Below are 12,558 nucleotides of genomic sequence, written 5' to 3'. Positions count from 1 at the left end.
TACTATCTTTGCAGATGATGCATCCTGCACCTAGGACAGTAAGTCCCTTAAACTCTGGCACAAAAAGATAAGGCTGCACTTTTAATTGCAGCAAGTACCACAGCCTCAGATGACCAGATGATCTGATCTATTATTTAACAAACTTGACATTTCTTAAGCATCATCACAATCACTTTAGTTTTTAGTGTTATTCAAATTCTATTAGACGGTTTTTCATGATTAAAACTCTTTCAAATATAGATGTCTTCAAGATGGATTCGGACTTCCTTGACAACGAACAGAAGTACAAAGATCTAAAAAGAGGTAAATTTTGTAATTCATGATTTCATGAAAAACTGAAGTCTAAGTATACAGTAGAAGTTAGTGTTTATTTGCTTTTAATAAGGGTATGTGTGAGGAGTGAGGGTGTAAAAGCAGTTCAGTTAATTTTTATTCAGCCATTTCTTGAATTCTCACCAGATCAAGATTTTCTCTTTTCTCCATGTCATATACTTGTTCTTTATATGTTGATCATCAGTTTTTTGAGTGATACTCTATTTAAGCTTAAGCACTTCTGGAAATAATGATTCAAACTTCAAGGCAAGTATAACAATAAAGATGTACATTGATCATCACCATCTTAATGGTTATTATGAATGTCTTCCACACAGAAATTCTTGATGAAGGAAGCAGCGACTCTGCATCTGGTGACGAAGAAGCTGGTGGTGATGATGCTGATGATAGTGATAATGACAATGATGAGGATGGTGATGAGGAAGAAGGTCAGTGGTTTTTCCGACTTGCTTAATTTCAACATGGCAGGTTTTGAACTTCATTTGTTAAGAAGCCCACTGAGAAATGCGAGGGTATCCCAAAACCCAGAAGGGTAACTTGGAACACTGGTTCTTAGTGATATATATTTTTAATTTGGTCTCACGTGAGAAAAGATATGCAAACCAGTGAGAAACAGTACAGCCATGTTCTAATCAATTAGTTACGAATTTATTAACGTAAACAATAACACGCAAGAAGAAAGATGATAAAACACTACAACAGTACACTTAACTACTATAATGTTATACACACGTCAGATCTCATCAAGTTAACCCTTGTTCCAAACTAATTGCATTTCCTGAACTCTGAGAAATAGAACATAGAAAAACTACAGCACAAACAGGCCCTTCAGCCCACAAGTTGTGCCGAACACATCCCTACCTTCTGGACCTACCTATAACCCTCCATCCTATTAAGCTCCATGTACTCATCCTGGAGTCTCTTAAAAGACCCTATTGAGTTCGCCTCCACCACCCCTGACGGCAGCTGCTTCCACTCGCCCACCACCCTCTGTGTGAAAAACTTACCCCTAACATCTCCCCTGTACCTACCCCCCCAGCACCTTAAACCTGTGTCCTCTCGTCGCAGACGTTTCCACCCTGGGAAAAAGCCTCTGAGAGTCCACCCGATCTATGCCTCTCAACATCTTATACACCTCTATTAGGTCTCCTCTCATCCTTCGTCTCTCCAAGGAGAAAAGACCGAGCTCCCTCAGCCTATCCTCATAAGGCATGCCACTCAATCCAGGCATGCCTTTTTTCCAAAAATGCCCTTTTTCCAAACAGTATCCAATATTATATAACTGTGAACTGAATCCAACGTTTGGTTACCACCCACAGGTTATTTTTCTAGGTTTGGGAAGACTGTCTTCAGTTGAGCATAGCAGTTCTTTTCTGTTCGTGTTTTAAAACAGCAGCTTATAGAAAGTTTGTTTTCGGGAGAGCCTACTTTCTCCAGCTGAGTGTGGCTATGATGCTAGCTGCATTTTTCCTGCTGTACTCAGATATCCTCCTATGGTTATACTGTCCTTTCCCTTAGAAGTTAAGCCATCTTAGTAATCCTGCAGACCAGCCTTTTAGCAGGTAGCCACTGCATGAAAGGCTGTGCAGTAAGATAAGAGCCCATGGTGTTGGGGGTAGTTTATTAACATGGATAGAGGATTGGCTAACTGAGAGAAGTCAGAGTTGGGATAGGAGGGACAGTTTCAGGATGGCAACCAGAAACTATCAGAGCGCCACAGATGTCAGTTGTGGTGCCACAATTATTTATTATGTATATTGATAACTTGGAATATGGGAAGTGAATGGACTGTTGCCAAGTTTGCAGATGACACAAACAGGTGAGAAGGTAAGTGGTGAGGATGACACAAGGAGTCGACACATGGATATAGACGAGTTTGGTAAGTGGGCAAAAACTTGGCAGATGGAATATAATGTAGGAAAATGTGAAGTTATGTACTTTTAAATAGGGGAAAGACTGCAGAAAACTGCAGCACAGAGGGATTTGGGGATCACCGTGCATAAATCATAAAAAGCTAGCATGAAAGTTCAATAGGTAATTGGGAAGCCAAATGGAATGTTGGCCTTTATTTCAAAGGGAAGATGGTGCAAAAATAGACAGTCTTAATTAAACTGTGCAAGGCACTAGTTAGAATATTATGAACAGTTTTGGTCCCCTTAACTAAGGGAAAATATACCGACAGTCGAGGCAGTCCAGAGAATGTTCACAAGGTTGATCCTGGGTATGGAGGCATTTTCTTATGAGGAGAGGCTAAGTAGATTGGGCCGATACTCATTGGAGTTTAAAAGAATGAAAGGGGAACTTATTGAGACATATAAGATTCTCAGGGGGTTTGACGAGGTAGATGCTGAGAGATTGTTTCCCCTTGGGAGGGAGTCGAGGACCAGAGGGCAAAATCTCAAAATAAGGGGTCGCCATTTAAGAAACAGATGAGGAGGAATGTCTCCACGAGGGCAGTGATCTGTGGAATTCTTTACCGCAGAGAACTGTGAAACTGGGTCATTAACTATGTTCAAAGCTGAGATGGACAGATCTTTAATCAGTAAGGAAATAAAAGGTTATGGGGATAAGGCAGGAAAGTGGAGTTGAGGATTGGATCAGATCAGACAGTATCTCATTGACTGACAGAGCAGACTCGATGAACTGAACGGCCCTCTTCTGCTCCTGCCACTTGTGGTCTAATATAGGTGCAAATTATATTCTTCTCTCTCCACTTTGAATTGACCTCTTCTATAGTTCTAAGAACTATTTCTATACACCATTGTTTTCCCCCAGCCACTTAGGTAAACACTTGTTTTCCTACTGCTATGCTAATTCGCATAACAAAAACACCCCTCCAGGCAGCTGCACTCAGCAGTTCCCTTTTTAACCAGTTCTTTACTTCATTTTATCCCAATTAAATTTTTAATCTTGATTTTACTCAATTCTTGAATCTTTTACTCAGCATCTTAACGCATTGCACAAATATCATATTTCCATGACACTAAAGTGATAACTTTATAGATCTCAGATATTTGTTGCAATAGATTACAGCATGATTCCATGGATTGAGTTTTGGCATTTAATAATGTTGCAAAAATCTTTATTAATAGTTAGGCACTATTTATGAATTCAGATTTTAAGGAACCTTTTAAAAATATTCTTATCAGAAAATTATCTTGCCATATTTTTCAAAATGTTAATGTTACAGGGAAGACCACATCTTATTGCCCATCACTAGTTACTTTGGGAAGTCATGTTCGGCATTTCCCTTGTATTGCTTCAGTTGCTGGTAAATGATGTTGGCAAGTGACATTCTCAAATTTGTGATAGTTTGGGAATTCCAAGATAACCCAGCAAAAATGACAAAAAAAAAGCTTTGCTTTTATATAGTTCTTTTTAGGATCTCCAGAAATGCTTTGTAGCCAAATAAATACTTTGGATAAGCAGCCACTGTTTTAATTTAGGAAACAATATGTCATACTTTTAATGCTGTGTCACTTGGAGCTGATGGTTGCTGCTCTTGCCCTTTTTGGTAGAGAACTGGCAGGAATTAAGGTTTTGCTGGCGTGTATCATTAGCATCCACTTTGTTCTGAACTATTTGCTGCCCTTCAGTGATGACTTCTGAAGGCACAGGGTCAATTTCCTCTTATTTATGACAATACACAACCTGGCCTGTCAAATACTTCTCTTGACCCTTCCATGCAATTGTCAAACTGCATGTTTGACATTAAATCTTGGATGAACCAGAAATTTCTCCAGTTAATTTCAGGTAATACTTCATGTTGATATTCCACAAACTTGCTTGTTTTTCTTATGACGTTCAATTCCCACAACCATTTCTTTAACAACTGGATATTCAGTATTTTAACATCCAACACTTAAATATAACTTATTCTCAAACCCGTTTAACAATGAAAATTTACCCAAAATGCAGTGCTGGCCGTGTCTTTTATTTAACAGATCTTTTACATTTTGTGCAACAAAATCCTGTTTATTTTCTATTAGCTACGAGTCTGAACTTCTTTAATCTTATTTTCTTGTTCCACTTTTTTGATTTTTTTTATTGGTAACTGCAGTTTTTCATATGCTGCTTTAAAGTCTCAGTTCCATTTTCTTTATCCAAGGAACTTTGGTATTAAGTAATGAGATTTTTGATCTTTTGGCCAACAAAACATTTGAATTCATTTAAATTAAGACTTGACTATCAACTTCTGTAAAATTTATGGAGAAGACAATCTTTTGGGATCTGGTCTAGATTCAATAAAGTAGTGAAATTGTTTCTCGTGTGATGCATGAGCTTCGAACAATGGGATTCATTAAAACGTCGAAGCAATCTTTTGCACACAATGCTACAATAGCTTCATTCATTGGAGCCTTGTGGTAGTAGGTAGCTGCCAGGCGTCTATGCTAAAGAGGACAGTAGATGGATTGTTTGGAAGCTTGTTTGACCAATTGCCAAGCATAAAGAGGTAGAGAAACATTGGAGCTCCTTTGGCTACTGCTCTGCAAGGACAAAAAGTTAAGTTAGATGAATTTATATTGGAAGTCAGAGGAAGAAAAAAATCTCTTTCGAAGGTGAAAGCCAACCAACTACATAAATTAGCTATTCAATGTGGAGAACTTAACATGCTATCAGGGATGGTATGGCATGATATGTTTTTTCAGTTGTCTTCCAGAATACAAATACTCGTTCATTTATTGCATCTAAAGTATGTTTTTTGTCGTGAACTCTCTAGAGACCAGTAATGTTTAAAAGCAAACTTGGAACTTTCCAGTTAATATCTAAAAGAATGACATGTTAAGATTTCAGATTTTATAACTTTTATTGCATCAAATTACTAAAACACTACTGTCTTAACGCACTTCCCTTTTTATAGGCAACTTAGATAGAGAGGAACATTCCCCTTTTATGATTATAACACATTCGGGCAGACCCGAATCCATTACTTGTTTACTCCAAAAACCAAATTCAATTTCCAATTGAATCTAGTTGACGAAAGGTATGTTAGCAGGCTGGTGAAAAATAGGACACTTGCCTTCATCAATCAAGACATAGATTACAAAAGCAGGGAAGTCATGTTTGCATTGTATGGAACTTTGGTGAGGCCATGACTAGAGTACTATGCGGTTCTGGTTGCCACATTACAGGAAGGATACGATTGCACTGGAGGGGGTGCAAAGACAATTTACCAGAATGCTGCCTGGGGTGGAATGTTTAAGTTGTGAAGAGAAGCTGGATAAGTTTGTGTTGTTCTTGTTGGAGCAGAGAACACTGAAGGTTGACCTGATGGAGGTGTACGCGATTGAGGGGCATGGACAGAGTAGATGTGGAGTAGCTGTTCCTCTTAGTTGAAGGGTCAGTCACAAGGGGACACAAGTTGAAGGTGAGGAGCAGGAGGTTGGGGGGTGGGGGGAGCGGGGAGGTAGGAGGTTTGGTGTGTGTGTGAGCGAGCGTTTTTAGGTGACAGTCTTAAATGTGCTGCCTAGGAGGGTGGTAGTGGTGACTTGCCTTCCTCGCATCCTTTGAAAAATACCTGGATGAGCAGTTGGCTCTCCAATACATTCAAAGCTATGGGCCAAGTGCTGGTGAATGGGATGAGGTGGGAGGTTAGGTGTTTCAACATTGTGGTGCAGACTTGATGGGCTGAAGTGCCTCTTCTGCACTGTATGATTCAGTGATTCTCTGGTTCCCACAAGAAAGACAAACAAGATCCAAACTGATACGATACGGCATTGCACCCCACCTTGGGCTTGATCCGATGTCAGATCTCAACCAAAAGGCCTCGGAACCTGTAGATGACCATAGGATGTACTCTTCAACCAGAGACTGTCTCCCCCCTGCATCTAGCTGGAATTGCTCCCCGAATCTAACAGCCTTTTCTCTCCGCTGACTACGAAGACCTCTGTCTATTGTGATATCATTGATTTTTAGGAAAGTCTGTCACCTGATCTCAAAACTGGCTTTCTCCACCCCTTTCCAATGGTATTGTGAAACCTTTAACCTTGCATCCAGGTTGAAATGCTAATTAGCTACCTTTGATCCCAACTCCCTTTCAATTTAGAAGTAAGTGGATAGTTCGCAGCCCAACAGTTTAAAATTCAATACCAACAACACATTTCTGGGACTTTGGGGACTCCTAGTCTATTCATGTTAGACTCAGATACTGTTGCCATTGTCTCCAATAATAAAATCCTTGCACCCCCTTCTGTTGCTTTGACCTTGAACATTGAAGCCACCCAGGTTTACTGTCAGGCAGCCTGCAGAACAGATCACCTGACCGCCTTCATTCACCCTAAATTTAACGATACAGTCTCAAAACATAATCTTATAAATCTCGTAATTGTAACTGCCTGTTTGTCAAGGAAAATAGCCAATTCATTTCTTTTCATTCAATAGGCGTGTAGTGCATTTGTGGAGTTGTGACAACATGACTTCACATCAGCTTCCAATAGTATAATGAGACAGCTTCTAAGTTGCACCAAAGTTAAAAAAACTAATCACGTTGCTTTGGTCTGCTCCAAAGAATATGAAAATAATTCACCAGCAAGTTAGCTTAGAATCATAGAATCCCTACAGTGGAGAAAGAGGCTATTTGGCCCATCAAGCCTGCACCAACAACAATCCCACCCTAGCCATGTAACCCCATGTATTTACCCTGCTAATCCCCCTGATACTAAGGGACAATTTAGCATGACCAATCAACCTAACCCCCACATCTTTGGTGTGTGGGAGGAAACTGGAGCAAACCCACACAGACACAGGGAGAATGCAAACTCCTCACAGCCACCTGAGGCTGGAATTGAACTGGGTTCCTGGCGCTGTGAGGCAGCAGTGCTTGCCACTGTTCTGCTCTTTAGTTTGGTGATGTTATTTTCGTGCAATTTTTAAAGTTGTGAAATGAGTTGAAATTATTCCATTTTCTTTTAGGGGAAAAGAAACTTACCATACATGACAAGACTGAAGTAAATCTGGTTTCGTTTCGTCGGACAATTTATCTTGCTATCCAATCAAGGTAAACAAATGTTTCAACACTTTGAAATACTCAGTTTAAAACGCTTTTTCATGGACTCTGATTATAGAAAATAAATTTATTCAAAGCAAATCTTCATCACGACCATATATTTTTCCCTGCAATATTGTTGCCTAGTATTATGCAGTGCTTTAAGATTTAGGATATGTACAGTGAAATAAATATGAAATAAGTAATTTAGAACATGGAGTTGGCCTGAGCTGATGAGTTCAAATTGCAGTGTCTGGAGAAAGTTAAGAGTTCGTCATATTCTCATGATGAGTTAGTTTTGGTCTTGGCAGGAAGGGCATTTACCTCGCCATGAAATATATACACCATGGCACGTAGGCATAGTGGTTAGCGCCAGGGACCCGGGTTCCATTCTCGGCATGGATCATTTTCTGTGTGGCGTTTGCACGTTCTCCCCGTGTCTGCGTGGGTTTCCTCTGGGTGCTCAGGTTTCCTCCCACAGTCTGAAAGACGTGCTGGTTAGGTCCATTGACCCGAGCAGGCGCCGGAGTGTGGCGACTAGGGGAATTTCACAGTAACTTCATTGCAGTGTTAATGTAAGCCTTACTTGTGACTAATAAATAAACTTTATATACCATGTGGGGTTGACTGCCTGGGTATGGGTATTGAGTTTACTCACTTTTCTGCATAACTCCGAGTCACTGCCTTGACTTGATATATATGGTCGCAGTATCTGGTGTTGCTATTGTTCATGTTTTTATTTCACAAGTTTTTTTTTAACTGGTCCCTGAACTTGATAGATTAAATATCTAGAGTTAAAATTAATCCAACGTGCCTATGGGTAAAAAGAATACACACGTCATAATTAGACAAAAAAAGTCACAAGGAAGATGATATATTCTGCATTGTAATTCTGCAAGATTTTTGTTTCGATGTTTTAGAAATAATGTAATTTACACTTTAATTGGTGGAGTTTTAGAAAATGATATGGCAATGCTTATTTTTGATATGTTTTGAGAGAGCAATGATCTAATTTCTCTGTCAGACTATGCTACATGATGGGGAGAAAGGGGTTGGTGATGTAACAGGCATCTTCAAAAGACCTCAATAAGCACATCTGAAAGGATTATATATGTGAATGAACTGAGTATAAGTATTATTGTTGAGGTAATTAATTGAGTGCGATTGTGTGTGCCAATTTTATCTTTTTAAGAAGTAAACCGTATTTGTTTTCTATAACCTGAGCTATGCCAAAGCTTTCTGTAACCATTCTCCTGGAAAAAATTGAACTTCTGCAAAGCTTTCCGCAACTGTGCTGCATATCTCACTGTGTTCATTTATGGCATAGACCAACAGATGTTTCTGCAGTATTGCTGGATACTTGGTTTGTCATGTGTGCATGTTAAACTTGTACGCCTCTCTCATCAATAAGATAGGATAATTTAATTTTCTTTCACAACTGAAGTGAGCGAGGACTTAGAAACTACTGAATCAGTTGAGACTACATCCAGGTTTCTTGTCCCCATGCCTTTTTACATATTGAGTAAGTAAAAATCTGTTGATTACAGATTTAACATTAATTTCACACTTCTATAACCCTTTGTGGAAATAAGTATTTTCTTTCTTCTGTTTTGACCTGGCAAGGTTATGTCCCTGGATCCTAGATGTTCCAAGTGGTGGATGAAATGGCTTCTGCTTGCATCAACGCCGGCATCTCCACATCATGCATCAAGGGTGACAGAGGTCACATGACTATTGAAAGCCTATGGCACTTCTCCAAACATTCCACCCTCCTCCACACACTTCATGAAGGAAAACAACCTGCATACACTATTTTTGGCAATTGCAAATCAGGCACATATCTGGCCTAAAGTGAAAAACATCACGCATGTCATTGAAGCCTGACCCACTTTCATCTGTCACCACACATTTTTTGCATGTAATTCTTAAAGCGTTCAGGTCTCCTCATGGTTAGTATGCAGGTTGTTATTGGCTGTTTGTCTAGTGTCTGATCGTTCCTAGGATAATGTTGCCTCTCTGGAGAATTTTGCTGCTATGAAGAGTGTTATAGCTGTGGTGAATGTTGCTGCTGATCCGTTGCCTTTGTTGGGGGAGGGTTGACCTCTGAGATTGATAGTCGTTTATTTCCTTGTATAGTTGGTAAACTCACATCAGCTGTCTGCTGTGAAGGAGCAGTTTCTCCAGTTGCATGTATATGTCTGCGTTACGATGATATATTTGGTTCATTTTCACCGTTTATGATCAAGGTGGTGATGTCTCGACATGCGTCCCAAGTTTTTAAAGTTTAAACTTTATTAGTGTCATAAGTAGACTTACATTAACACTGCAATGAAGTTACTGTGAAAATCCCCTGGTCACCACACTCCAGCATCTGTTCGGGTACATAGAGGGAGAATTTAGCATGGTCAATGCATCTAACCAGCATGTCTTTCGGACTGTGGGAGGAAACTGGAGGAAACCCACATAGACACGGGGAAAATGTGTTGACTCTGCACAGTGACCCAAGTCAGGAGTTGAATCTGGGTTCCTGGCACTGTGAGGCAGCAGTGCTAACCACTGTGCCACCGTGCTGCCCTAAAAAGGAAGTTGTACCGGCGCGCATTCAGGCAACTTCGTAGCTCCCCGTTGGGAAATTGAACCCCAGTGCCCCGCATGGCAGGCAGAGATACTAACCCCAATACTAACGAGGACTACACTAAGTTGCCAAGAGGATGAGTTTTGTTGAGTGTTGAATATTTACACACTGACTCTCCAATTCTCAGCAATGATTTGGCAGCTTTATCAAAGTGAAATTTGGCTTTCTGTTGTTTGATTTTGATTTTGTCATTCATGCCTGTCCCCACTTCAGTACGTCTTCTGCTGGTGCAAGAGTTGCTTAGATGCGGCATGACATTAGTCCCTTAACTGGACTACTTTCCATACCCTCAGTAGATGTGTTTATCCACACTTTCGGATTGTCGTGTACACATCTGTGTTGGGTGCCTTTGGCAACTTGCCTCAGCCTTTTCCTTTGACTGGGGATAGTGTGGAGATGATGTGCTGAATTTCCCAAATCATTTACAAAGCACCTGAATTCTTCACTTGTAAACTAAGGGCCTTGTTGTTCACCAATAACGATTGCAATGTGCTTTCAGGCATCGTACAATTTCACTGATGTTGATTGATGTCTGCTTGTCTAACTCCTGGTAGTTTGTATAGCAGTCAACAATGACATAGTCTTGAATTGCAAAGAGAGTGAAGAGATCTACTCTTTCTGGAATGTCATGACTTTTGTTTGCTTAGCTGGATATTAATTCCAAGCACTCCATTGACTGATGTGGTCCTTGACCTCATCGCTCGTGTTTAGCCAGTAGAGCACTTTTCTTGCCGCCTTCGGACTAGACTCCATTTTGATGGCTTGCATGCATCTGCTTCAGCATCTCTTTCTTTTGTACAAGATGCCACCTTGGGCAATCACTTCATCCCTGTATGTCCAATACTCTCTCAACTACAGGTGTGTCCTTGATCTGGCCATTCTTTCGTCATATTTCCTGCTGCACTTGCTGTAGCATCGCATTGTTCAGTTTGCTTGCCCTGAGTAAGGCACTTAGCTGTCAGATTCAATGTCTGCTGGATCGATGACTTCCAGAGCCTGGCATGCTGTTGCTACTCATTGAATCTGAACGATTTTACACTCTCTGCTAGCATCAGCAACTTGCTTCAGAAGGAGCGCAGCTCTTTACAGTATGTTGGCAATGTACATCCACCGCTTGTACTTCACTTTCAAATTGTATTTCTGCATTCTTGCCAGATGCTTGGGAGCAGGTAGAAGTGGTTTGAAAAAGATGCTTTAAGTGGCTTGTGAGTGGCCTCTCGCAAGCAGGCATTGAGTAAAATACTCAAGTAAAGACAATAGCCAGCCATACTCCTGGTTCAGCATGGTTCAGTTTCCATTGCCCTCTGGATGCAAAAGCAACTAATTGTCCTTGATACATGAGAGTTCCTCCAAGTCCTGATTCACTGACATTACACTGCAGGGTGACCTCAGTGTTGATGTTGCTACTATTTGTTTAATGTGACTGAAAGCTGCTACTTGTTCCGTGCCCCAAAACCATTCATTGGCCATCCTTTGCAGTGAGTTAAAAGTCCATACAAATTACAATCATAGATATTGCCTTGGTTACTATTCAGAAATAGCTTCCTGTTTCTTAAGGTGGAATAGCAAATGTGTTGTAATAATTAATCGGATTAATTTCTCAAATTAATGAGCAGTTTGCTGCAGTGTAAAGTTTTCTTTGGGTACAAGCACTTCCTGCAGAGGACAGATTTTAAAGCATGTTGTCTTTGTGTACTGTGCGCAAAGTATAAAATGAATTCAAGAAGATTTGAAGGTTGGAATGACAATTAGAATTAAGTGCATTGTAGATTTGGTTCTGAGTTTACTTTGGAACAAAAAGGAGCAAGTTTGAAGTTAATAAGAATGCACAATGTTCTTCCAGAAAGTTTAATCTTAAAAAGGTTATTATTGGGATAATGTTCAATTATATGATTCCTGAAGAATCTTTTTTATAGTTTTTTTTATATTTCTCTTTTTATAATTTTAAAAATTCATTCACGGGATTTTGGGCATCACTTGTTGGGCCAACATTCAATGCCCATCTCTAACTGCCCTCCATTTCAGAAGTCATTCGAAAGCCAACCACAGAGCTGTGGATCTGAAGTCAGAACAAGTAAGGATGGTTAATTTTCTTCCCTAAAGGACATTAGGCGAACCAGATGGGTTTTTAAAATTGACTGTGGTTCCATGATCATCAGTAGACTTTGTTTAAGATTCCAGATTTTTATTAAATTCAAATTTCACCATCTATCATGGTGGTATTTGAACCCGGGTCACCAGGCCTTGCCCTTTGTCATTGGACTAGTAATCCAGTGACCATGTCACTACACCACTGCCTCCCCTAATTAACAATCAAAGCCTAACGCAATATATTTAGTTTTTCTTTGAGGATGCGCAATAGTTTAGCATGGGTTTTTATGTCTATCTCTGGATTTTGACAGAATGCTTGCTGTTGCATTTTTGCAAATTATTTTGCAGTGTTACCATAACCTGTTTTTCCTCTGAATCTGATTAATACATGTGATAAATGGTTCATACTGGAATCTGTAGAAATGCATGGTTATATAGATTTATTCTTGAAATTAATCTTGATGCATACAGTAGAAACAGGATTGATGGTTCTTCACAAATTCCATCAAAACTT

The 12,558-nt window shown here is 39.9% G+C and overlaps 1 protein-coding gene across 2 annotated transcripts in view; it reads left to right on the top strand.

Moving 5' to 3' along the window:
- Nucleotides 1-12,558, top strand: part of cwc22 (CWC22 spliceosome associated protein) — a 96,357-nt gene that overhangs the window by 47,244 nt on the left and 36,555 nt on the right. For both annotated transcript variants that reach the window (XM_078228506.1, XM_078228507.1), the window contains exons 12-14: nt 241-303; nt 651-761; nt 7,246-7,330. In XM_078228506.1, the coding sequence (XP_078084632.1) occupies nt 241-303; nt 651-761; nt 7,246-7,330 (259 nt within the window). The remainder of the gene's footprint in view (nt 1-240; nt 304-650; nt 762-7,245; nt 7,331-12,558) is intronic.

This window comes from Mustelus asterias, chromosome 14 (assembly GCF_964213995.1).
Source record: "Mustelus asterias chromosome 14, sMusAst1.hap1.1, whole genome shotgun sequence".
NCBI lineage: Eukaryota > Metazoa > Chordata > Chondrichthyes > Carcharhiniformes > Triakidae > Mustelus > Mustelus asterias.
Note: the sequence above shows the minus strand (reverse complement) of the source record. Positions and strands in the feature narration are given on the sequence as shown.